A 27,226-nucleotide genomic window follows, 5' to 3' on the forward strand; every position below is an offset into this window, starting at 1 on the left:
AATGGCAGGATCTTCAAGTCAAGCCCACCTGCGCGTTCAGCTGGTTCCGCTGGGTGACCTTGGGCAAGTCACCGACCCTTTCTGAGTCTTCACTCCCTCAGCAGCATGTGTGTGGGGGAATAACATTCCCTGCTTCCAAGGGAGGTTGTGATGGTTAAATGGAATAATACATAGGTAGTAAGAGGGAGGTGTTCAAAGGCCAGCATTGCTTCAGTCCCACCCAAAGCCCCCCAGCCCCAGCCCTGGTCCTCTCCCAGCACCTCTGCGCTCTTAGAATCAGAGCACCCCAGGCCTGTAGATGCCTAGAATCCTGAGTCATGGCACGGAGCCCCTGCGTTGGGAGGCAGCTGGGAGACAGAGGCAGCGGGTCCACATCACAGCCGCCCTGCAGAGCCACCCCCGCCCACGCGCCGCCCTGCGAGAGGAGGGGGCTGAGCCCGCGCCCTGCCCGTCCTCCTGGGCACAGTGGCCGTCCGTCCCGCCAGAGCCAGCCCTGCTCCGGGACTCAAGGGGACCGTGCTGGAGACGCCCGGTGAGACAGGAGGAGAAGGAGGTGGAGGCCACGCCCAGACCCCAGGGGGCTCAGGAGTGACCCGGAGGGGGAGAGAGGGGTAAGAATCCCCCCTTGCGGGCATCTTGGGGGAACAGGAGGCAGGAGCGGGCAGAGGGTTGTAGCACAGGAAGGATGGCTGTGGGGGTGGTGGGCAGGCGCCTCGGCCCCACACCCAGACACTCTGGTTCGGTAGTTTCCTCTAATGGGTGCCCCAGATGGCTTTGACGCCACCATCCAACCCTGGCACTTGGGATCCAGATGAGAACTAAGTGCCAGGTTGCTGGGGGGCGTAAGGAACCACATCTGCTTGGGCCACGCCAGGGGCTGGGAGGCAGCGGGCAGTGGGAGGAAGGGAGTCCTGGGCTCGGCTCCTGAGACCCGAGCTCAGAGCCCGGCGGCCACTTGCTGGGTGGCTGCTGGCATGAACCTCTTGGAAGGAGCAAGAGCGAGCACTCCAGGAAGTAAGGTGACATTGAGGGGCCGTGGAGGAAGGGGCCCGGTACCGAGGGCTGCCCTGATCCAGGGCGGAATTCGGGGCAGGAAAGAAGCCCCACCATGCCTTCCCACCCCGGTGCTCCAGGAGCCAAGCTGGGCCCCCTTCACAGATCCCAAACCCAGGGCCCTTCTCTTCCGGAAGGCAGAGAAGAAGGGGGGACCCAGCAAGAGCTGCAGCCACGGCCAAAGGCAGGCGTCTCTTCCATTTTAGCTCTTGCCTCTAATTTTTCCCTAAATGTTGGGCACCTGCTGCCACTTGCCTGCCAACAGACCAGGAGCGAGCGACAGCCTTACAAGAGCCGACGGCAGGGCCCCCACACCCTGCTTCCTGGGGCTCACAGCCGAGGCAGTGCCCTGTGGCCAGCACCCAGTCGGTGGGGACACTCCCCAGCGTGCCGGTGACCTATCCCCACTCTCACAGGGCACCAGGAACCCCTGTCTTGGGGCTAAAAGGAAACGGAGGCTCAGGAGGGACAGAGCGCCCAAGGTCATGGGGGGAGTGGGGACTGAGCCCCAGCTCCCGACTTCCGGCCTAACTTAGTAAGGACGGATGACGACAGCAGCGGCTTCAGGGGCCCTGGGCAGACCTGCCTCCTGAGGGTTCCCTGTCCTGTGGCCTCTTGCCCAGCGAGGCAAGCTCTGTCCATCCTCACCACCGCCTTCCACACGAGGAGCCTGAGCGATAGGGACTCCGGGGTGCTCACTGGCAGGGTCGGTCCAGCCCTGCTTTGAGGCCCTGGACGCCAAGCCTCCATAAGCCCCTCCAAGCTGCCCGGCAGGACGCAGGCGGGCCACGCTGGGCAAGTCCACGCGGCCGGCTGCCCCTGCGAGCGGGGCCCGGCCACTCCAGCCCAGTTCCCACCTCCGCGGGCAGACTGGAGGCACAGGGGCCCGGCACCCCGGGGAGTTGGGCCATGCTGTCCAGAGGACCCACAAGCCAGGGAGGCGGGGCGTCAGGGCCCCAAAAGGCCCCTTCAGAAGTCAACACCTCACCCATACCTGGCCTGACATCCCTCCTGGAGACCAGACGTAAGCAGAGAGGCGAGAGGTGGCTCCTGTTGTGCTCTCCCATGAACGCCCCAGACTGGCAGAAACACCAGCAGTCCCTATGGGAAATCCCTCTTAGAGCCTGGGTTTAGACAAGCGTGTGTCTCCTGAGTGTACTTGTCCTACTTTTCTCTTAGTAAATGATGGCTTAGGTAATCTTTCACATTTCCTCTTTTGCTCTGGCTGCCAGGAAGCTCAGCTAAATTTGGCTCTCAATTTCTAGATTTATCCTTTGTCTGGGTTTGGGGTGTAGCTGATTCTTCTCTTCATTTTTTTTTTTTTTTTCTCCTTTGCTTTGCCTTTTTAAAGGGTTCTGTTGTATGTCTTATGTGCCTCAAACCTCTTTTTGAGAAAGCCACATGGATGAGATTCCCCGATCAGGAAGCAGTAGAAAGCCACCCCTCACAGGCTATGTAGGCCTCTTGCAAGGGCAGATTCAATAATTGCTTCCACAGTTACCCTGGGGTACGTGCGCCTGTTAGTTGCCCAGTGATGGGGAGCTCACAAAGCTACTCATCTGTCTTTGGGCAGCTCTGAGAAATGTCCATTTATTACTTGTTTAGGCCAACCTCTCTGTCCCTTTCTCTCAGCAATCCCAGTTCTGCCCTCTGGGGTCACCAGGCACATCCGCTCCTCTTCCCTCCTGCGCTGGCCCTGCCTGTGCCTGCAGGTGAGCCTCCGGACCCGCCTGAGCCATCATTCCCTATCTTGGGTCACCTCACACCCAGAGTGTTTAACGACTCAGCTCTGTTTTGAAGCACTCACTGTGTGTGACTAAATGGTCCCCACACCTTAGCCCGATTCATCCAGAAGTGTTTAGCTGGGTCGCGCCTCACTGTCCTCTGCTATAAAGTAATAATGACTAATTGCATGCTCACCAGGGGCCAAGCGGTTTACCTGCATTCTCTCCTTTACCTTTAAACCTCTCTGAGGTCGATACCTCCATTTTGCAGATAAGAAAACTGACCTTCAGCATAGCTAAGACGCAGGGAAAAAATAACCCCACATAACTTAGAAGGGGCAGGATTTGAACCCAGGTCTGTCTGACTTCAAAACCACTACATTGCAGGGCCTCCGTTTACAAATCTCTTTCACACCCATCCCAGGGAGGAAGATATTAGTCTCCCCACTATTGGTGACAATGGGCATAGCCCTCTACAGTTGATTACACTTTTATATTTTGAATCCCATATGACTCCTTCACACACACACACACACACCCAGCAGCTGAGCCATCAGCAGGGCAGGCATGATTGCCCCCACTTGGCAGATGAGAAAAGTGAGGCTCCAAGCTCCATGGAATGTGCACTTGGAACCCACTAGTTTTCCTCCACTGCTGCCTTGTGTGTTTGCATCGAGTCAGGGGCACGGCGCAGGCTAGAACCCAGAGTGCTGACTCCCAGTGGGTGTGTGTCCAGTTTGATGAGTTTTGGCGATTCACACTATCTACTTATATTTCATGCTTCTTGCTTAGTACCTCCCTTCCCCTCTAGAATGTGACATCCTTGAGGGCAGGGATTTTTGTCCATTTTGTTCACTGCTCTATCCCAAGCACCTGAAACAGTGCCTGGCAAGTAGTAGGTGCTCAATAAATATATGTTGAATTGAATCGGGTTCTTGCATCTGTAAAATGGGGTAAAGCAGCCACGCAGTGCCTGGCACACAGTAGACACTCCACAAACACAGGCTGCTCTTACCAGCAAAGTCCCAGGTCTGCCACTTCTTGGCTCTGTGACCCTAGGCAAGTCATCCATTCAGCCTCAGTCTCCTCACCTGTAGTGTGGGCTTAGCTATTCCTCTCCTGCCAGTGGCCTTGAACTAATCACCACCACCGCCACCCACTCTGCCCCTCTATAAATCAAAGGCATTGGGCTGGGTGATCTCTGAGGAGCCTCTCCTTTGCAACACTGAAAATGGGATACATTTAACAAAATTCCTACTTGACCACATGTCCACATGTGCCCACTGTGAAAATAACATCAACGGGAGCATCATTACTGAGCAACAAGCCAGTAACTCTTGTCCCTGCATGGAGCTCTTGGGCCAGGTTTGGGGGAGGTGGTGGAGACAAGCACCCAGCATGCATTCACTCATTTAACACCCCAACAACTCAAGAAGAGGGGAGCTACTATCATTCCCCATTTTACAGATGAGGAAACTGGGGCACAGAGAGATTTTCGTAATGCTTTGCAAGGTCAGACAGCTAGCTGGTAAGAAGAAAAGGACTGGGATTCCAGCTCAGGCAGAGCTTAGAACTTAATGCTGCTGTCCTAATCCAGCATTTTAAAGCTTTTTCCCCCTTAGCGGCAGCGCCCTTCTTTCAAATGGGAAAGTCCCCAGACCTCAATACTTAAAACAGATCGGAGAGGAATGGCCTGAAGGAGGCAGGGGGTCTAGAGTCCCCCTCCAGCCTTCCCTTCTCCTACCAGCCAGGCCCCCTCCCCACAACTCTGCAGGCCCCCCCAGACCTGGGAGGAAACTTACTCCTCTCATCCATGCCTGTTTTTTCAGGAAGGAAAACTGAGATTCAGCGATGGGGAGTGCCTTGCCTCAGAGTCAGGAAGAGGCAGAGCTGGCACAGGGACCCACGCTGCCCGTGCCCCTGGCTGCCCTGGTGACCTGAAGGCCTGCCCCAGCTCTAAGCCCCCGGAGGCTGCAGGCCAAAGGCCCAGAGACCTGGGCCAGGTGGGGCCTGGGCGGGGCCTGGGCACCCTCGCCTCCTGCCTGCACCCTTTCTGGGGTCCCCAGTGGAGCCTCTGTCCAGACCCTCTGGGTGGAGAACTGCCGCGCGGAAGGCCTGGCCCTGCTGGTCCTGTTGGAGTCACACGCTGGGATTGGCCTGAAGATCCTTCTGAGCAGGAGCTTTCTCTTTGAGATGCTACTGTGCGGCCTTGCTTGGTTTAACCCCCTGGGCCTCAGGATCCTCCTCTATAAAATGGAGATCACAACTGTCCCTCCCTCCCAGGCCTGCTGTCAGGGTTAAAGGAGGACACAGGTGAAGTGTGCACCCCAGCGCCGCGCGGCAGCTGTCACTCTTAGCAACAGGGCAGGAGTGCAGCCCTTCGGAACTGTAAGCTGCTCGCCCCGTGCGTCTCGGAGCTGGGGAGCGGAGCCCAGGCAAGGGAAGGGACTTCTTCAGGGCCACACGGCTTGGAAGGAGGCCAGAGCTGGGGTGGCTAGATCAGGCGTCAAGGCTGTCCCTGCCGCGAGGCCCAGCACAGCGGAGGACGGGCAGCCCCTTCCTCGGGAGCCAGGGAGCGCAGCCAGGCACGAGCCAGCCCCGGCCCTGGGAAGGCCACGAGCACATGTCCCGAGTCGGCTGTCTCAGCCCCTCTGTCTACATGACGGGACTAGCAAATCTGCCTCCTGAGGAAGTGTACGTCTCCTCTGATACCCCCTGCCCCTCGTCCACACAGGCGATGAGCACAACCTCTGATTCACTGCTGTTGTGTCTGCGCCTACACTGGCATCGCACACAATCCTGACTGCAGACCAGCATTTACCCTGGCACTGACCCCAGACCTACATCTACACGTCGTGAAAGGGTCATCTCTAAGCACGTCGTGCAACTACCTTGAGCCGTGGATGCGGTCACTAACCGTTTGGCTGCATCTCAACCTCCACAGCCCTGTCTGTCACTGTGGCCGAGGGGACAGCGTCTGAGAGCAGCCCCGTGTCGACCCTGGACTGGGGACACTCACTGACAGCAGACTTGTGTAAACCCTGGCAGCAGGCAAACCGCTTGCGTCTCCTTACAAGGGGGCCTTGAACAAAGGCCGGACGCCCCACCGCCCGTGACCGTGAATGGCTGGAGGAGAGTGGGCACCAGGTCACGGGGCATCCTCTCCAGGGAGGGGGCGGACGTAGCGGGCTGGCCTGCTGAAGGCGCTCACTGCGGAGCTCCTTCCGCCTGCGCCCTGCCCCGGGAAAAACTGGAACTGGAATGTGGAATCTGAAACCTGGGTGCGGGCACTGGAATGTGGAATCTGGCATCTGGGCATCGGACCTGGAATCTGGGACACACGGCGAGGAGATGAGACCATGTCTATTCCCAGCGTCTTGAGATCACTGGAGGTGAGGAGGGCGCGGGCTGTGTGACTCCCAGGCTGCCCGCCCCCACCCACCCCATGCCTGGTCCTGGCCCAGCCAGGCTGGGCTTAAAAAAGCACCAGGAAATGTCACTTTCTTTTTGAGGAGGTGTGATGGGAGGAGATGGGCCGGGTAGTTTAGCTGCCGGCCTATTCAAAGGTGGAGCACAATGGCAGTGCTTCCAAATCCTGGAACTTGTTTTGTACCCAGGCTGGGCAGATGGGAGCTCTGCCTAGTGCCAACCCAGAGGTCCGGGCCTCCCCAACACCCCAGGCAGCCGCAAGACACCCGATGCCGCAAGAGTCCTGTATCTGCCCGTGCCAGGGTGGGGGCTGTGGGCCGAGGGGGCCCTGGGGTCGAGGCTCCAGCCACCAGAGCTTGCGGGCTGTGGCTGCACCAGCACCTCCCCCTGGGCTGGGCCGGCTCGAGGTGGCCACCTAGGGCTCTGGCTACTGACTGCGTGCTGGACCAATACCTGCTCCCTCTCTGCACTTCCATTCCCCCTGCTGCAAAATGAGGGGTGGCCCAGACACCCTCGAGCTCCTCTTCTATCTCCGGGATCCCTGTGTTGTCCGTAAGAACATCTACACACTGCAGGAGAAACCAAGCCGGGGTGCAAGACCAGTGAGGATGGGTTCCTCCCGAGAAAAGAAAGCTCCAGGGACATCCAGCCATCCATTGATGCAGCTTTCATTCATTCATTCATTCATTCATTCATTCATCCATCCATCATCTAGTCTGTATTGAGGGCCAATACTTTTCACTTCTACTCCCAGAAATGACAGCTTTAGGTCAAGCTCCCAGCACAGGACAAAGTAGGTGCCCAACAGTGATGATAGAGATGCCTCCTGGGCACTGACCGCTGTCCTGAGCCAGACCCATCCCAAGCACGCTACCTGGCCTATTCTCAAGTACCCCTACACCACCTCTACGTGGTCTGTACTGGGGCTACCATCCATTTTTACAAGTGGAGAGGTTAAGCAACTTGTCCAAGGTCATACAGCTGGGAAGGGATAGAGTTAGAATTTGAAACCCCAGTTTCGTCTGGCTCCAGAACACATGCTCTCAACAATTCTCCTAGCCTGTCAATAAACATGAATTGAATGAGTCAGTGAAAGGATGACGCTTTGTGTTGGTACAAGTGTGTGTTCATGTGTGTCCATGGCCATTGATGTACATGAGCGTGAGAAGCATGTGTGCGCGGATGTTTGCGTGTTTGCCTGTGGAGCTTTTTTACGGAAAGGCTTTTCCTTGTTGTCTTGGTCTTGTGTGTGCGGAGCTATACTTAGCTGCAGCCGTGACTGTAATGAGCGGTTAGCGGCACGCCAGGCGCTCTCATTGGGACCTGGTTTCCCAGGGAGATGGCCGGGCCAGTGTCTATGTGTGTGAAGGGGGTGCAGCTTAGTGCTGGGGAATGCTAGAGCAGGGTTTTGGGAGGGAGCCTGGAGCTCGCAGCTCTGTACCATGTACAAATGGAGAACCTTAGCTCCAGCTGGAAGGACCTGCGCCTTAGCTCCTATGTCTCCAGGCCTTGCCAAGCTTGACCATTAGCCACTCACGCCCACAGTCCTTTTACTGGCCTTTGCTAGACAATTAGAACCAAAGGCTTGGAGCTCACGCCTAGAGCACGGGAATTGATGGCAAAAATACAGTGGTGAGTTGCTGGATAGCTGAGCCAGATCTTCCAGGGCCTGAGAAGGGTCCAATCCTCCACCATCCTTTCCCAGCCAGCAAAGGAACACTGCTATCCTTGATCACACTCTTTCTGAGCTATTGGAGGGCCAAGCATGCCAAGGCTGGGCATTGGACAGGGAAGAGCCATCTTCCCATCCCAGAACAGCCTGAACCCACAGGCATGCTTAGCCGGACCTGGGGTTCAGGGGTCATCCCCACTCATTGTCTGCCCTCCAGTGGCTGCAGGAAGAGGTGAGTCTGGGAAACCCCAGGCACTGAGGCCTCCTCTGTCATGTGGCTCTGCCTGCAACTGCTTTCCAGACTGGCCCTGGTTCTTCCCCATCAAAGCCTCTCACTGTTGAAGTATCCTCCAAGTGGGCAGGTCCCCACACCAGTCCCTGCCACCCCAGTCCTGCTCGCTTCCAGCTTCTCACTCCACGAAGCTTCTCATACTCTACAGCTTTCTGCGCACATTCGCTGGGCTGCACCTCCTGGCCTACCACCCTGATGTCCTCTCCTGCAAACACCCATCCTCTAGGACTTTTCATCATTCAGTGAGAGGTGGAACTTCCTCTCCTGCTTGGAAGTCAAGCAACTAAAAATTTACCCACCCATCCATCTGCTTATCCACCCTCTGAGTCACCTGTGCAGCTGAATTTCCATCCAGCAGGGCACCCACCTACCCATGCATCCATTCTTTCATCTGTGTGTTCGTCACCCATTTGTCCAGCCAAGCACCAAATTCTTGACCACAGACCATAGAATAACAGAACAGAAAGGAACCGTGGAGCTGCTCTAGATTATCTGCTTGATTTTCAAAAGATCAGGGATATAATCGTTCTACTAACTGGATGGTCTTAGAAAAATAAGTTAATCTGTCAGGACAATTTTTTTCTCCATCTATAGAATGAGGGTGATATCTATCTCACAGGGTTCTTATGAGGCATAGTGCTTTAGCAAATATTTATTGATTCTTTATTAGGTAACAGGCACTATGACTCGTTAGTTGAGCTGGCCCATGTCCTCCACAAGGTCACCGCTGAATCAGGAGACTTATAACCTCGATAGGTCAGTGGCATCAAGGGCCTGAAGTCGGGCAGGAAAAGTTTCCTGGGGGCACAAAGGATAGTGCAAGCTCCTCCAGGAGGCCCACATCAGCAGGTGGATCTAGTTCTGATAGGCAGGAGTGGAAGAGCAGGCATTGTTGGTGCTGGGAACGGTACAAGAAAAGGCAGGGAGGCGGCGGAGCTAGAGCATGTGGGGTGGCTGATGTCCCGGGGGGCCAAGGGTGGGCAGTCTGGAAAGGCAGGAGGGGGTGGGATTCCCAAGGGCAACCCAACAGGGCTCGGAAAGGGCTGTGGACATGGAAAGACTCAGCAAGCCAGGACAAACCCCAGTGGATCCTAACTCAGAGGCTTTTATTCAAATCCCCAGACTGTCAGACATGAAAAAATGTTTGCTTGGTGACATCGTGGGAGACACGCTTCCTGCTGCCTAGCAGGAAAGCCAGCGCCTGGCAGCTCTGACCTTGTGCCGCTAAATATATCACTGGTGACTGTGGTTCATGACCCTGAGGCCGTGGGGCCGCCAGACGAGGCTTCCACGGCCTCCCCTGCTCCGTGGCTCGGCTGAGGCTGCACTCAACAGCTTCCCAGGGGAATCTGAACCCGCGCCCGGGGGGCCATGGTCACGGCGAGCCAGTCCCACACACAGCCCTGCTCTGAACCACATTTCTCCCTCGCCCAGTGTCTGCCTCTGGTCTGACTGGGCTCTCCCAGCACCCCAGTGAGGGAGGTGATGCCATCCTGACGTTTTACACCTGCCTCGCCGCAGGTGTGTCAGCCGCTCAGGGGCCTAGCTGGGAGCACCCGCGGCCACGTGGGTGGGGGGACGCACGCCCCCAGCAAGTGACAGCCACGTGGACTTGCAAGAACCTGGCCCTCTGCCCTCAGCCCAGGGCTCCGGCTGGCTCCAGGTAGCCCAGCAGGTGACCGTGTTCCTCACAGCTGCTCAGACAGCCCCCGAGGTCCAGCATAAAAAATTCATATCCGAGCGGCAAGAAGGTGGCCCTGCAGGCAGCTGCAGTCTGCGCCGTGCTCGCCGCTCGGCCTGGTGACAAGGCCCAAGGGGAGTCGTGCTTCCCTGCCCTGCCACCTGTGTGGGTCCGTGGGGATCCCCAGCAGAGCCTCCCAGTGGCAGCAAGACCCTTTGAAGATTTTGTGCTCGTGTCTCAGAACCATCTAGGTGGCTGTGGCCAGGGTCTGCAACATATCCTTGAAAGATGCCCCATCGGCACGATGGTGACAATGGTGCACAACGCAGAGCCTGCCCTGTGCTGTGCACCATGCTGAGGTGCTTGGCGTATCTCATCTCATTTGATTCTCACAACTGTCCTTTGAAGCAGGGACTCTTGCAGCCAAGTGGCTGAGACTGACAGAGGAGAAGCATGTTGCCCGTGTGGGCAAAGCTGATCCTCAGCAGAGCCGGGTTTGGGCCCCAGGCCACCTGGCTCCAGCCTGCCTGCAACCCCTGCACCACGGGTCCCCTGTCGGGCGGGTACTGAGACCCAGGCGCCCCCACCGAGGGCTAGGTGAGTGGAGAGAGGGCAGGGCTGGTGCCCGGCAGGACCCCGCCCCTTCTGGCTCGGGCACTAACTTCTCTCCAGCCCCTGCCCACCTCAGAGCTCACCTCCCAGCCTGGTGGCAGTCCTGTGTGGCCCCAACGTCTCCCCTTGGGCACAGCAGGCTTTTCTCAGGGAGGGCACCAGAGGTCCCCCATGATGGTGAGGCAGGAGCCTCCTCCCGCGAGGCCCAGCGCCCTGGCGGTTCCCAGTGTGAGCGCCCCCTGGCTGCGGCAGGCGGGGACAGCACCGCCAAGCACGGGGCTGGCGCGCTCAGGGTCTGCGCGGTCCAGGCTGGGGGGAGCTCTGCTCTTTCTGACCCACCACTCTCCCCTGACACGGGCCCCCTTGACCCCGAGGCCGGCTCCTGCTCAGGGCGCTGCCCTTCTCGCCCCCTCGGCTCACGGATGTCTACCTGGCTCCTCCCTCACCTCCTTCAGGGAGACTGCACAGGAACTAATATTACCACCTCTTGCACTCCCGAGGCCCCTTCCCTGCCCGCTCCATCTCCAGAGCACTCCCCACCACCCGACATCCATGTGTTTTAGGCACTTGTTTCTTTTCACCCTCCCTGCTCTTGAATGTAAGCCTCTTGAGGGCAGGGATTTCCCACTGTTTTGTTCTTTGCTCCATCTCCAGCCTCTCGAGCAGGGCCTGCTACGGAGCTGGTCCACAAGCAATACTTGTTGAATGTCTGGATGAATGCACGGATGGATGAGTGCTAACAGCAGCTCTTGGCTGCAAACTACTCACAGGGTGTTTTTAAGCGCAGAGGCTGAGAGTGGGAAGAAAAGTCCCTTCCTGCCCTGTGCTGGGGGAAGGAGAGAGGTGAGGTGGGGGCATCGGGGTGGTGGGCAGTGGCCTCGATGGATGGGGACTGGAGCCAGGGTGAAGCAAGAGCAGGGCTGCAAGGCTGGCGGGGGTGGGTCTGGGTCTGGCCAGGGTAGAAGGGCCACCCAAGGCCCTGCACAACTTCATTTGGCCACCGTGGCCCAGGCAGGGCAGCATCATAGCCTGAGGCCCCTGCGCTCAGCTGTCCGGGCTGCCCCAGCTAATCTTAGCCTGTTCCCACCCAGCTGGCGTCAGCCTGGCGGAAAAGCCCAGCTCCAGAGCGGGCGCCGCCCACTGACATCAACAGGAGCCCCTGGCCCCCAGCCCACAGGCTCCGGCTGCCCCTTGGGGCTATGCTGCCGCCACTCCTCCCTGAGCCTGAGCATTGCTTCTCAGAGGAGCCATTTCAGCGCCCCGCGCCGGGAGGCCTGACCCCCGCCCACCAGCTCCACCGCGCTGGCACACTTGTCAGCATCTTGGGTCCCCATGCTTGGCTCTGGACCAGATGCTGATGTCAACAGCCCTCCCTCGCTCTCACCCGCAGGCACAAGAGCCATCATCCCTCGCTCTCATTCCTCGCTGTGCCCGGGGAGGGAGGCACATCACAGCCGACGGAGAGACTGAGGCTCAGGGAACCGGGGTCTGCCTGTGACACACGGTGGGGTTCAAGGCAGAAGCAAGACAGAATCCAGGCCAGGGTGACTGCTGAAATCGAGTCTGTGGGAGACAGACCATCAAAGGAGCCCCACAGGCTGACAATGCAGGGGAGGTGACCGCTAGAAGTGGTATTTGAAAGGAGAATCAGGAGCTAAAAGAAGGAAGTGGGTGGTGACACAGGCGAGGGTTTAGATCTTAACCACCAAGAGGTGTAAAGAGAAGCTAATGGAACCCACAATAATTAAGCACTTACATTCCCAGCTCTGGGCTAAGTGTTTAACGCATTTAATCCTCCCAAATTCCCTATAAATCAGGTACTATTATTATCCCTCTCTTGATGCACAGATAGGTTAGGTAACTTGTCCAAGATCACACAGCATGGAAATAGCAGGACTGGGATGAGAATCTAGGCTGTCTGGCTTCAGGAGCTGTGCTAATAGGAGAGAAATGAGTGCGGAAATGTTGCCAGGGTCATATAGTTAGGAGGTGCAGAGCTGGTGGTGAAGCCCAAACACCTTCTACTAAAGACATGGCCAAGTCTCCAAGCAGGGGCATCCATGACGAAAAGCACCCCAGCCCTTCCAGAGGAAGAGTCTGTTTTGAAAGCCAGCAGCTGGGGCCTAGAACTTCTTGCAAACATAGAACATAGAGGACAGAGACATTGAGACGGGGGCAGGGAACAGGATGGGCAGGAAGGAGATGGGAGGAAGAGGTGGAGACAGCACCCAGCTGGCCTTCAGGAGGCACGCAGGCCCAAGGGAAGTCTGGCTTGGGGCTAAGCCGGACCAAGAGGGACCCAGGATTGCCCTCTCCTCACCACAGCTTGCGTATCCTGGTTTGGAGAAATAATTTCTTAGCCTGTGGGCTCTGGCTGTGGGTGGTGGCTGGGCTGACTCAGTGGGGAGGAGGAGTTTGGGGAGTCGGGGGGCAGGGTGTGTAGAGCCCTCGTCTGGCCCTGGGTAGTGACGGTGGCAGGCAGAACCCTGCCCTGACTGGGGTTTGGCCCCTGGCTGGGACAAAAGCAAGCATGGAGTGGAGAGAGCTCGGCACGCTCCTAGCCCTGCCCCAGCCTCTGCCTGCTCATCCCCGTGCCAGGCTTGGCGGACGGAAGACTGTGCTCCCAGGTGAGGTGAGAAGGAGGGAGGCCGGCTGGTAGCCGCTCAAGACAGGGTGCCGATGTCTGAGCTAGGAGTGCAACCCAGGCCCCTTATTCATTTTCTCAACACCATGTACCAGGCCCTGTTCTGGGTACCAGGAAGAGAGCAATGGATAAAAGAGGCTGAAACCCCTGTCCTCTTGGAGCTTACATTCTAGTGGGGGATAAAGAGACCATAAACAAAGTAAACAAGTAAAATACATAGTAGGATAGATGGTGGTCAGTGCAGAGAAACTGTAAAGCAAGAAAGGGGAAGGGAGTGAAGAGGGTGCAACCTGAGAAGATGACATCTGAGCACAGCCCTGGAGGAGGTGGGGGCGTGGCTGAGGGAAGGTGCCCCCGGGGGAGGGGAGGGCCTGGGCAGGTGCTGGGCCGAAGCAGGTGTGCTGGAGGTGCTACAAGAGTGAGCAGCAGAGGGGCAGGAGAGGGTGAGGGCGGCGGGTGGGGAGTGCGTGTGGAATCGTATAACCCTCATGAGGATTTTGGCTTCTCCACTGAGACCAGAAGCCAACTGAGCAGAGGGGGTGACTCAGTCCGACCAGCATTTTCCCGGGGACCGCTCTGACCGCCATGTGGGGATGAGCGGGGGGAGAAAAGGGTGGAAGCAGGGCAGGTGAGAGACTTTGTGGCAATCCAGGGCAGAGAAGAGGGCGGCTTCAGCCAGGGTGGTGGCAGTGGAGGTGACGAGATGTGGCTGGATGCTGGGTATGCTGCAGAAGTGGAGCCAACAGGATTTGCTGGTGCATGAGAGAAAGAGAGAATCCAAGGATGATTCCAGGGCTTTTGGTCTGAGCTCCTGGGCAGGTGCAGTTGCTCCTTACTGAGATGGACCAGTCGCCCTGCCCCAAGCAAAGATCAGAATCACGCATGAAACTCTGCCAGCCCGCACAAGCCATGCAGCTCTCTTTGGGTGGTGATACTTCCCCTCCACGGGGAACTGTTGCCTGCATCAGCACTTCTCAGACGTTAATGAGCATATGACTCATCCGGGGATCACGGTAAAAAATGCAGATTCTGAATCAGGTCATCTGGGATGGGGCCTGAAATTCCTCAGTTCTAACTGGTTCCCAGGTGAAGTTGATGCAGGTGGGCAAAGGACCACGCTCGGTGTACGAGAGCCCACAACACGTCCCAGGCCCCGCTGCGGACACCCTCCCTTGCTGAGCGTCGGCCTCACCTGGGAGTGGAGTAAGCATCCCAACTCCCAGATCTAGGAATTGAATTCTCCCAGGACGCAGTCCAGGAGTCTGAACTTTTTGTACCATTCCAAGTAATTCTGAGGGTCAGCCATGGGTGGGAGTCTCCCAACAACCACCAGGCAGCTCCCGTGGCAGCCAGCGCCAACACCCTACGCCATCCCTGGCCCCATCCAATGCAGCACCCACCCACAGCACCCCTACACCACTGAAGTCAGCCCCACCACCCCTGCACCAGCTCACAGTCTTCCTCAGACCCCCTCCTCCAGTGCTCCACCTGCCCTTGCCAGGAGAGCTCAAATGAGTCCCGGAGGGGGGTAGGCTGAGGATATGGATGCAGAGGTAGGGGTGGACTCTGGGAAGTGGAAGCTTGGAATGCCAGAGCTGGGAAGGAACTGAGGTCACTGAGAATGACGTCCACATTTTACAAGCGGAGAAACTACAGCCTGACGGGGCGATGGGCCCTGCCCAAGGCAGCCCGGAGGGCTCAGTGCCCTGGCTGGAGGTCTCGCTCTGGCCCAGTTCCCTGATGCTCACAGCCAGGGTCTTGTCTGTGTCCTCGTCTCTCCACACACCCAGGCCGGCCCCTAATCATGAGGGCCTCTGTCCCCAGCCCCTGCTCTCCAGAGCTGACCCACAGACCTCCAGCTCAAGCTCAGGGGTCTGGGGGCTCCATGTCCTACCAGACCCCCAACTCCCAGAGGAGGAGGTTGCTGAGGTCTAGAGCAGCCAGCCTAGGCTGTAGGGAGCGGGACCACGAGAGACTGATTTTCATATTCAGCAAAGAGCAGAGAGCACTGCAGGAAGAGAATGGAATGAGCAGAAACCTGGAGGTTGGAATGAGGGGTGAGGATGAGGAGGCCAGGGAGGAGCCTGGCAGAGGAGAGCAGCAGGACCCGTGGCCTCCAACGCTGAGCGGAGGGAGAGCCAGCATTCCCACCTAGCAGCACCTCAGCCCTCCCAAACCCTCTGCCGTTTCCCTCCAGGCCATAGGGAGCCCCAAGGTGCAGTTGACACTCCTTCTGGAAATCTTCCTTGGGACTGCCAGAGCACTGCTTTACCTGCCCCTGGTCCAGGGGCCAGAACTTGCTGAGCAGGATCCCCAGACAGGTTGTTGGGAAAGGACGTGAGGTGGGGGAGGAAGGGAACCAGATGAAAATCCAAGCCGAGGGGCATGGCATCCCTGGACGGGCTAAGGGAGGCAGTACTGTGCAGTGGTCATGCCGGCTCGATCATTCATGAGCTAAGTGACCTTGGAGAAGTTACGTAACCTCCTGAGCCTCAGCAGCCTCATCTGTAGCACTGGCATGATAATAATATTGCAATCCCACAGGAGGTTTGTGAGAATTAAGCAGTGAGGTATGTATAATAAGCCCTTGAGACAGTGTCTGCCACATAGTTAGAGCTTTAGTAAATAATAGCCATTAGTATAGCCGTTCAAGGAAGGAAAAGGGTTCTGGAAGTCTCAGCCAGCTGTTCTGGGCCCTGGGAGGGGAGTGAGGAAGAGAGGGCAGATAACTGGGAGAGGAGGCAATTACTTACTCTACCTTCCCCAAGGAAATAAATGGGAGTAGGTAAGAGAACGGCATGGTCAGGTAGCGTTTGGTTTTCTTTTAAAACTGAGAGTCACAAGAAACAAAGCTGATCAAGCCCGGGGCTAGAAGCCTGGCTGTGAGTTAGGCTTGTGGATTCTCTTTGTCTTGGGCGAGTGTCTTCTTCTCGCTGGAGCTGCTTCTCCTCACTGGATGACAGCAGCGGCTCGAGGCGCCCTGGGAGCACCCATCCCTCTCCAAAAGTCCCATGCACTGTGGAAGGTGGTCTCTTCCCGAGCGGCTCCCTGAGTAAGGGGTGGGCCGCACACTGCAGAGCTTCTTGGGCCCTCCTTTCCTCTAAGTCTGCACCCAGATACGGGACAGTTGCGCTAGGGTGGTGACCAGGCTGGCCCAGGGGCTGATGGGAGGCGGCTCAAGGCCTTGACCTTTTGGTCCAGAACGAATGCACTGGTCATGGGACGGCTCAGAATAGCCAGAGGCACTATATCCAGCTGTCCTGGGAGGCCCAGAGATCCCCGACCCAGGCAGCAGGCCCTGGGAGGAGCCCCCTCCCCCACCCTGAGACAGCCTGCCTCTCTCTCTGGGAGGCTCAACCCATCCCCTCCAAAGCTCCTGGCAGAAGCCATACCTCCTGCCCTGAGTCAGGGAGCTCAGAACTGCCCCCCGGGATGCAAGACTCCAAACAAACACTCAGCCGGGACATGACATGAAGGCTCCACTGAGCCAGGAGTTAGGAGATCTGGGCTCCTGAGCCAGCATCCCAGCTATCCTGCTTGCATGTGGCCCTGGAAAAAGCACTGCTCTTTCAGTTTCTTCAGGTGTCATAACAATAACTCGTTTTAAATTGGTATACAAGAAGCTTAGAGTCTGGAGGGGGAGACAAACCTGAACAAAGCAAAGCTGCGAATGAATATTTTATTACAAATTAGGTAGCTTCTCGGAAGGAAAGGACTCTGGTTCTGAGCTCCAACCTGGCCTGTGGGGCATAAGAAGGCATCCCAGAGGAAGTGATGTTTGAGGTGGGATGAGAAAGGCAAACAAGGAGAAAAGAGAGCTTTATCTGGAATGATATACACAAAGGCCCTGGGGCAGGGGAAACCCGGCGCAGGTGAGAACCTGAAAAGAGGCCAGCTCTCCCAGGAGCTCAGTAAGCGATGGCGAGAGCCAGGCCGGAGGAGGCTGGACAGGCAGGTGAGGCTGGGGAGGCCACGGCATGGACCAGGGAAGAACTGAAGGGTTTTTAAGCAGCCAAGGTGGTAAACTGACAGATCTGTGAGTTGAAGAGACCCCTGTAGTTGCCAAATGGAGAAAGAACTGGAAAGACCAGCCTGGTGGTGGAAGAACAATTGGGATGCTGTGGAGAGATGGGTCTGAGGGAAGCGATGGTGGCTTGGCTCAGGATGGTGGACATGGAGATGGAGGGATGAGATGGAGTCTAGAGATAATTGTGAAGTAAAATGATTATACAACCAATAGGAGTAGTAACAGCAGCCAACATTTATTGAGCACTTTTTGCATGCCAGGCCTCATGGCTCAGGGCTCTATGTGTATTACCTTGGTTAATCTTTACAGCAACCCTCTAAGGCAGATTCTATTATTATGCCCATTCTAGAAGTAAAGAGACTTGAGAGTCTCTGACTAGTAGGCGCCTGGTTTCTGATTTTCAGCATTGGGGGCAGGAGTGATGAGCTGGAGGTATCGTTCAAAGACACGAGGCTCCCTTGGAAAAAGGATCATGGAAAGGAGAACACTGAATGGAGGACATCCTGTGGAAACCGCCAAGCCCCTTCTCCACAACTCGTGGGTCTCCTTCGTGGGTTCACATGACTCAAGGTGGGGCCATGTACCGGGGGATGGGTGAGCTGCCTGGGAAGTCCCTGACAGTGACTCTGTCCCCACTCCCTCCACATGCCAAGCCAAGAATCCACAAGCCGTGGGTCACCTGGGACCCAAGAAGGAAACAGAAGTTGGCAGGTCTCTGTCTGGGCTCCTCATTTCGTCCACCAGGTGAATTTCCTTCCCAGGGAGTTGAGGAGGACACTGGCCTACGTCAGCATCTTCCAAAGTAGTGGGGGCAAGGCAGACAGAGACATGGGGTCAGAAGAGAGATGGGCTGGAGGGGGGACAGAGGTGGAACTTCCTCAGCTTGGGAACCACTGGCATGTTCTTGTCATGCGGAAGGTCAAGTGATGGTGTGGGACAGATGTCATCACACACGAACACACGTGCCCACACACATACGAGGGACACCCTCTATCTGGCCTACAGCACAGGTATCGCCCTTGGCCCTGACCTGACACAGAATGAGGATTTTGTGACAGCATGTAAATCACAGACAAAAGCCAAGGGTCTCGGACTTGAGCTGGCCCCGAAGAAAGGGAAGAGGGCAGGTGTCAAGCCAGGGCTGCCCAGGCTGTCCCAAGGCACCCCTGTACTGCCGTCACACCCCCACAGCTTTGCAGGCTTGACTGCCCGTCCCCGGCCATCACCTGGCCAATTCCTCTTCTTTCCTCAGTGCTTGCCCCAATATTCCCGCCTCTGGGACAGTTCTTCCATCCTACTCCCAGACAGGATTTCTGTGCTCCATGGCCCTAGGAAGGCTCTGTACCACCCTTACCACACAGCAGCAGCAGCATCCTTACCTTAATGTCTGTGACCCCCCAAGAATACAAGGTGGGCTCATCCTATCCTAGTTCTCCTCCTCCTCCCTAACCCCCCTCAGGCTGGGTGCCCAAGAGAGCACAGAAAAGAGGGGCCAGGGAACCAGCTGCTCCAGCTAGGATTGTCACCCCTGAAGGGATCAGCTGGGACCGCCCACCCTTGCCAACTAGTCCCTATCTTCCAGAGGCAACACCAAAGCCAGGGATGGGGTGGCAGCTCCTCAAGGAAAGGTAACCTCACCACTTGGTCCACAAACCAACAACTGGCCTGGGCTAGAACAGTGTTTCTACTGAAGATGGGAAACGCCGGCAAAACCCCTCACGAAGGCAGCTCTAACTGCCGGATTGAATCAGGAGGAGGGAAGCTAGTCTGGAGTCTCATCTTCCTCGAGGGACACTCACACCCAAGCACAGACATGGTCTCTCTCACACACAAGCACACTCAGCAACACCGACACACAAGCCCAGGGTCTCACCCGCACATGTGGTCACACATCGGGCCTCACATGCACAACCTCACATACGTTTCCTGTTCCACACACAGCCTCACACACACACAGTCTGTCACACACAGGACCTGCCTCCCCCGCCCCAAATAGCCTCAACACAGATGGTCTCATGCACACGGTACCCCCCACGGCCTCACACGAGAGCTTCAGTCTCACACACAGCAACACACTCACCTCAAGTCTCTCACACACTCCCAGAATCTCTTTCTCACGCACACACGTGGCATTTCACTCACACACAGCCTCTCCCTCTTTCTTATATACGCACTCTCTCCCACACAGTCTCATTCTCACACACAAAGTCCATCTCTCAAAATACATGGAATCTGTCTCTCTCACGTTCACACAGAATTTTTCTGCCAGATTCTGTGAGTGTGCAAGACTCACAGAATCTCTCTTCCATAATCAGCCTCATCACACACACACATACAGTTTCACTCATATATTTTTATTCTCACACACAGTCTTTCTTCACACACATGAAGAGTCTCACATGCACACAAAATCTTTTTCACACACAGATTCTCCTTCATACATTTACAGCTTTTCTTTTACACATATATACAACGTCATACACATACAGGACTCTGGTCTGGACTTTCGAATAAAGATTCAAATCACGACCCACCAATTTGAGGAGGCACCTGGGGTCCTCGTGTGGGGGAGGGGTAAACAAAGGTGACAGCAGCGGCAGAGCAAAGATGGAGGGAGGGAGGGAAGGAGGGAGGGCGGGCAGACGGCCGGTCTCTGCTCTGCGCAGATTAGCTGCAGAGAGGCAGCGCAATGCAGCTAGGCCAGCCGGGCAGGCAGGCGTGCGGCGGGAAGCCTGGGTTCTAGTTCGGGCTCTTCCTTAAGCTCCTGTGTGCCCTTGGGCAGGCCCCTCCTCCTCTGGGTCTCAGTGTCCTCATCTGTCACCCAAGGGAGTTGGAAGGGACTATGACCTTTCTGTGGGGCTAATGGAAGAAGAAGGTGGCACAGATAAGCTGGGGGGAGCACATTCTAATATCCACCCACATCCATTCCCCTCTTCCTCTGCCCCGCTTTCCCCTCAGAGTCTTCTCTTCAGTGAACATTCACTAGAGAGAATGAAGACTTTTCTGTAAGGCTGTGAACACCAATAAGACGCCTAGCCATATTAACTGGTCCATCTGTCCCCTTTGGGTGAAGGCTACCCTATAGCCTAGGAATGTTGGGTGGGAGAAGATGGACAGGGTAGGGGGTTGGAACCTGCCCCTGTAACCCCTGCCTGCCCTGAAGCTTAGGAACAATGGTCAGAGTCCTAAAAGTGGGTCCAAGAGGGGGGGGTGGGGGCAAGGGACTCAACCTCTTGCTCTGGAGCCAGCAGGCTGGGAGGACAGTGAGCAAGTTGGGCCTACTCCTTGCTTCCTGGGCCAAAGAAGGGGAGGGGGAGAAGGAAGATGGTGTCATCCAAGGTCAAAAGCAGGCTGATGGGGCAGCTGCTCTGGCCCAGGTCTTTATCCAGCATGCTCCCCCCTCCCCACCCGACACGTGCTGGTTCAACCTCCCAGTCCCCTTCCTCCAGCCTCTCCTCACAGCTCAGCCACAGTCTCCAGTTACATAATCCTCTGGCTGAGGGGACCTGTGTCAGGGGAGGGGAGGGAGGGCTCCCAGAACCCCAGTCCACACTGGAAGGGGAGGGAGCCGGCGGCCAGCTCAGGGGAGGATGCTCGGGGGACTGGGCTCTAGTCCTCTGCACCTCTACATCCGTGGGTGACCTTGGCAGGATCCTCAGTGGCAAAATGAGGGGTCTGGCTCCTTCCCTATCAGCTCTCCCTCACACACGCACACGCACACACACTTGCTCTAGGATTCAAGTAGAAGACTCTGACCTGCTGCCTTCCCCCCACCGTGCTGAAACACTGACTGTTTTATCCAAGAAAGAAACCTACCAGGCCTGCATTAAACAGAGCCTTTCTTTGCCTTGTGGGAGCCTCAGTGCCCCCATGTCCCCCTCCCCCACTGGTCCTGTGCAAACATTCTTGCCCCCTCCCCATCCCTGTGGCTCTGGCTCAGCCTCCAGTGGGCAGGAAGGAAGGGATGTGGAGCAGAAAAGGCCATCAGCTCGCCCAGCAGGGGGTGGGGGAGGAGGCTGGCCCACACACCGGGGAGGGGCTCCGCTTTAACCCCCACCTGGGCTGAGTGCTGAGCTGGGCCCCTCCCCTCACGCCTGAGGCCCTGCTCAAGGCCTGGGAGGACAGAGCCCAGCACGGGCCTGTGGTGGCGCTCAGGGGAGGTGGCTACTCTCAGGGTCTCCCTTTCGGGCTCAGTTACTGGTGGTCCAGCCGTAAAGACCCTTAGAGCTCCCCGGAGCCCCTCCCTCATTCTGCAGATAAGGAAACCCATCCAGAGAAGCCATCTGAGGAGCCAAGGTCAGCAGCAGGGCATCCTCTCTCCTTGTAACAAGCTGCTGTCATTAAAGGGAAGTGGCGGAGGAAGACACGCCCACCTCTCACACACCTTCTGCTTGCAGGTCCCCCCTTAAAACTCCCTTCCTGCCCCAGACAATTCCCAGGGTAAGCACTCTCCTGAGCCCCGCTGCTCCCTCCAATACCCTCCCCTTTTGACAATGAAGAAGGGCAGGCTCTGTTCCTGGGAGCAGGTCCCAGAGGAATCACCCTCCAACTCCCAAGCCCAGCCCTGTACCAACTACCAAGCTATTAATGAACCACAAAGATTCCCACTTCACCATCTGTCAGAAAGGCCCGAGGCTGCTCCCAGGGAGGAGGCAGTCTGCCTCAGGTGGCCTGCCAGGTCTCTGCTCCTCTCCTGAGGGCCCTGGGAGGCCACAGACCCCCCTTCCCTGGCCAGGGTCCCATCCTCCCACCCTGCACCACAATCACACCTTCATGATGCACACCTGCAAAGACACAAATATGCACACAAGGCATGCACACACGCTCAAACACACACTTTGCTCACTCATTCCCCTACATGCTTCATCACCCAAATATCCACCGCCACACTTACATAAATATGCACACACGGTCTACTCATACAAACACACCGTTCAGACTCACTCGTATATATCAAATTTGGAGACACAGACTCTTTATATACATACAAAATCAGTTCACCCTCACAAAGTCGCCCCCCTTACACGCGCGCATACATCGCCCCCCCCTCCCCCAAGCACACGTTCAGTTAGAAATTCCATGGGCGCCAATTCTCGAATCCACCCTTGCTCCCGGAGAGGGAACGGACCCCGTCTTCCCCTCCCCGCTCTTCTGTTGGGGCTGTCACTTACCCGCGCGTAGCGGGACGAGTAGGGGTCCTCAAAGAGCGCCCAGATGCGCGGCTGCCAGCGACGCCAGAAGCCGCCCGACCGGCCGTCCGGGGAGTCGCTGAGAGCCAGGCGCTTGGTCATTTCTAGCTCGTCCTCGCCGTCGCCCGAGTCGCCGGGGCCGTCGGCGTCCGCGTCGTCCGCGCTGTTGTCCAGGGGCGCGCCGCCGAAGCTGTCGAGCGCCTCCTCGGCGTCGCGGTGCTGGCGGTACGTCATCCAGCAGCAGGGCTCCACGTCGGTCTCGTCGATGCCCCAGAAGGCCAGCTCCTCCTCGTAGAGCGGCCCGCACACGTCGGCCGGGCAGTGCAGCTTGCCGGTGCGGTAGTAGTTCAGGATGTGCGCGAAGACGCCCGGGTGGCGGTCGAAGAAGAACTCGTCGGCTCGCGGGTCATAGTCGAAGTGGCTGTGGGCGTCGGGCTCCGCCAGCCAGGCGAGCCGCGTGCCGGGCAGCGTGCGCAGCGTCGAGCGGTAAGTCTGGTGGCGCGTGCCGCCCACGTTGATCACGATGCGCTCGCTCTCGTCCCCTTGGCCCATCGCGGCGCCCCCTTAGGCATGGCGCGGCCCAGCGACACCCATGGGAGCAGCCGCCAGGGGGAGTCGGCGCCGGGGAGGGGGGCGCGCGGTCTCCTCCCCCCTCCCCCCAGCCGTCGGGGGAGACAGGAGCACGTCTCTGGCCACCCCAACGAGGGACCCAAGCCCCTCGGGGAGTTTTCTGTCGGGTGCCGGTCCGAGGGAGGGTGAGCAGGATCCGAAGGGTTTCCAGGCGCCAGATGTGGGCGGGAGCTGGTCGGGCTGCGGAGGAGGCAGAGGAGGAAGGGAGGGGGGAGGGAGGGGGGAGGGAGGGGGGCGGCGCTCAGCGGCGAGCCCTGGGAGGAGGGGGAGAAGGGTGGGGAGACCGAGCTCCCGTGCCCATCTCAGCGGGAAAATGGAGAAATCGACACAAAGCTTTTGGGGGAAGGTCAACTGCTCCCGGGGCCGCACAGATAGACCAGCCCCCGGAATGGGGAGGGGAGAAGAGGGGGCCGAGAAATCCGTGCTCCGCTGTGCGGGGATCGCCGCAGAGCGCTCTGGGCGCGGGGGAGATGGATGCCGGCTGCCTTTTCCCCTGCGTGGCCCGGCTGCAGCTCGGGGCGCAGGGCGGGCTCCGGCCCCCTCCCTCTCTCCTTGCCTGGCTGCCTGCTCCCCCCGGCGGCGGGCGCGTCCGCCCGCCCTCCTCGCTCCTTCTCCCCGCCTCCCGGAGGAGATGACGGGCCCCCCGGGCAGGGGCTCACGGCGCCGCTCGGTGCGGCCGCCGCTGCGCGCCGCGCTCCGTGCGCCCCGGCTCGCCCTGGGGCTCCTCTGGGCTGCACTCGGACTCGAGCTCTGGTTCCAGCCGCGGTGCTGAAGGGACAGCTCCCGGACTGTCGCAGGGCTTCTCGGGTTCTCCCGGCTGGGTTCGCTCTTCGGGCCAGCGGGCAATGATCTCCAGTGCCTCTGCGCCCCGCGCCCCGCTTCAGACAGGCGGTGGGCGCTGCCGACCGAGGCGAGGGGGCTACGGCTGTCGGGCCCGGGAGGCGCAGGTGGCGAGTCCGGGCGCGGCAAGGCGAGGTCGGGAGGCGAGGCGCCCAGCGGCTCCCACCGCCGCCGCCGCCGCGCCGCGCCTCGGCCGGGCTGCTGCTCGCCGGCTCGCCCGCTCGCGCGGTCCGCGTCCAGCCCGCCGCTCTCCGGACACGGGCACACGGCGCGCGCAGCCGCACTCGCCCCCGGAGGCAGGCGCCGCGCTGGGTCCTAAAGAGCCCTGATTCCGCGCCCCACTCCCAGCCCCGCGCCGAGCCCGGCCTCCTTCAACCCCGGCACTGGGGGCGCCCGCCCGGCACCGCGACCGCCGCTCCCAGGGGACCCGCCGACGCTCCGCCTTCAGGCAACGACACTCGCTGGGCGGGGGCCCCGGGAGACGTCTGGGCCCGCGCCCCCGGGTCAGACTGAGGTGAGAAGGGCGTCGGCACCTGCCAAGCACCCGCCCCTCTCCTTCCAAACCACCGACTGAGTTCCCTGGTGAGACAGGACGCCCGGCAGCCATCAGAGACACCTTGACTCTCCAGTGAACTGACCTCTCCAATGAACTCTGCAATGCTGGCCTTCCCACGGACCCTGCAGCCCCCACGACCTTTCCGTTAAGACCTTCTTGCCAGGATTCCCAAAGATCACCTCCCACCACGTTGATCTCTAAGCCCTCCGCGAACAACCCAGTAGCCATGGACCCCTGTGAACTCCTTTGACCACTCTCTAGGCCGGGGCCTTCCTAACTCCCGACCGACCCCAGCTTTCCATTAGCCCCCTACTAGGCGCCTCCCCCGTTGATGGCAGCTCCCTGGCCTTCCGCACTAACCCTGGACCCCCAGATGGAAATCTCTTTTAAAAAGCGCATTCTGCTCTCAGAGGTGCGAGGTAGCAACTGCTCCTAGCCTCCTTGAACGTTGTCACCTCACCCACACTCTCCCTCCCACCCTTCCAGCCTCAGTCCTGGGCTTCACCTGCCCTAGGGCAGAAACTGATTGTGGTCTGGGGATGGGTGGGAGCAGCTACCAGCTGTGATTCCTATGCTTCGGGAGGATCTCACAGCTGATCCAAGGGTGGGAGTTGACGTTTGGACCCTAAAGCCTTCGTGGCCCATGCTTGCCGCCAGTGCCTCAGTTTACCCACTTAAGCGATCTCTCCACTCCGTTTCAGGCTCTGTCCCAGGCACAGGAGCATGAGAGACAACTCAGACCCAGTCCCTGGGGGCTTCCAGGCTGGTGGGGAAGGGGGTCTGGGCAGGTCTGGGCGGGGAGGCCAGGCCCAGCTCCAGGGGTGGTTGTGCTGGGAGAGAGGCTTATTGATTCCAGAGCAGCCCAATCGAATGCAGGCTGCCTGGGCAGAGGATGATTTAATTAAGAAGACAAGAGGTTCTCATTTACCTGTCAGTGCTTGTTAACTGTGTGGACAGATGTCCCTCTACACAGACTCACAGGCACTGTTGTGGGCCTGGCCATGCAGCCATACTGCAGACAGTTCCCGTATTTGGCCAGGGGAATCCCAACCTGGCCCCAGGGAAATCCGTGTGGTGGGGAAAGGGCTGGTGGAAGGAAGGGTGGAGAGAGTTAGGCAGGGGCAAGCAACAGGGCAAGAGACGATGGGAAAAGGACAAGAGAGAAACAGAAAGAGATTGTATAAGGGACAGAAATAGGGACAGAGACGAGGAGAGGGAAAGAGAGAACTAGAGTCTGGGGCCAAGATGGCACCCCTCCCTCCCGGGATCTATCTCCATCATTCCTCTAAAGAGTAGCCTGCCCTACTGCAAATTAATTCAGGGATGAGAGTGCTTCTGTGTGTCCCTCTCACCCTGCCCGGTGTGAATCCCATCCCCTAACCTTGAGGAGGTCCACTTAGGTGAGCCCAGCCTAGCCTAAATTCAAATCCTCAGGACACAGGTTCTCAGACAGCTTTGCCCAGACCTAAGGAGATGATGAAATAGAGAGATGGAGACCTCAAAAAGAAAAGGAAAAGAAAAAGATGGACACAGAGAAACGGAGACACACATTGCCACAGAGACCCAAATGGAGAAACCAACACGGGGAGAGACAAGAAAGAGACTCCTCTGAACCTTTCCCTCCTTCTACTTGGATGTCAGCCCTTCTTCCCCGAGAAGCCTTCCATGATTCCTGCAGACACAGGGGCCCAGGGCTCCACCTCTTCTTTCTCCTGCAGGACCACATGGGATCAGAGTGCTAATCTCCAATCTTCTCTAGAGCTCATCTCATTTCCATAAAAAGACTATCAGCAATTCTGGGGCTTCTCCTTGTTTGCTTCCCTCCACTCTGCCCAGCATGTGCTAGTTCCTCACTAAGGAGTGGATGATTCGAGAAAGGCCAGGAGAGGGCCTGGCATCCTAGACTCCCAGTGTCAGGGACAGTGGGAGCTGGGAGCGCCTAACTGAGGTGCAGTGAGTGGGCGGGACTTCCCCAGGGACTCATGGGGAGTCAGCGCAGAGCCAAGTCCAGGCTACTGCCTCACGGTGAGTCAGGGAGGAAGGGGCTTAAAGTGTGACCCAGGGGGTGGGGAGATGCAGGGAGAGAGGAAGGAGAGGTAGAGAGACAAAGGACTCCTAGTTAGGGGAGAGTTGAGTGATTAGGGCCCCTGGCCAGGCCTGGCCCCTGAGGGTACACTAGAAAGAAAAAAAAAAAGGCAGAGCAGGGTTGTGGAGGGAGGGAGAGTGTGGAGGGGTAGCCATCGCGCCCTAAAATCCCTAAAAGGCAAGCAGAGAAGCCTCTGCCAAGGTGCCCGACACTGTCCCACTTTGGGGTTCTCACTTTGGTTTCTGATGCCACCCCCCAGCCCAGGTCCCTGAGCATGCTCCCCCCTTCTCTATCCAAAGCAGAAACATGAAAGTCCCTTCTCTCACTCCCCCTTCACACTGCAAGAAGGCTGGCATTTGCACAAAGCCCAGAAAAACCAAGAGGACAGCACAGAGAAAAAAAAAAGGTGGGGGGGAACTTAGAGAAACGAGGGTGGGGAGAAGGGATTGGGGTGGCTGGCAAAGCCCAGGCCGCTCACCCACACCCAGTAAGCACAGACCCTCAGCCCAGCGGAGACCCTTCCAGCTTTTGAGTGGTGCCCTCTACGTAGCCGCTCTGCCCCTCCCTTGCAGAGGAAGACTTGTGGTCCCAGGGCAGGGGCCTTTGAGAGCACTGGCTGGCAAGGCAGCAGTGAGCTGCGGGTAGGGCAGTTTCGTCCACAGTTACCAGCATGTACTCTAGAACCAGAATGCCTGCGCTCACATCTCAGATCTGCCACTGAGCAGCTGTGACCTTTGACGAGTTACTCAGTCTCTGTGTGTCTCAGTTTCTCCATTGCTGAATGGGAATAA

The 27,226-nt window shown here is 58.0% G+C and overlaps 1 protein-coding gene across 1 annotated transcript in view; it reads right to left on the bottom strand.

Annotated features, from left to right (window-relative positions):
- KCNC1 (potassium voltage-gated channel subfamily C member 1) overlaps positions 1-23,880 on the bottom strand; it is a 42,540-nt gene extending 18,660 nt beyond the window's left edge. The window contains exon 1 of the mRNA XM_004450828.4: positions 22,306-23,880. Within this exon, the coding sequence (XP_004450885.1) occupies positions 22,306-22,875 (570 nt within the window). The 5' untranslated portion in view covers positions 22,876-23,880. The remainder of the gene's footprint in view (positions 1-22,305) is intronic.
- Positions 23,881-27,226: the final 3,346 nt, after the last annotated feature.

The sequence above is a fragment of the Dasypus novemcinctus genome, chromosome 10 (genome assembly GCF_030445035.2).
Source record: "Dasypus novemcinctus isolate mDasNov1 chromosome 10, mDasNov1.1.hap2, whole genome shotgun sequence".
NCBI classification, from domain to species: domain Eukaryota; kingdom Metazoa; phylum Chordata; class Mammalia; order Cingulata; family Dasypodidae; genus Dasypus; species Dasypus novemcinctus.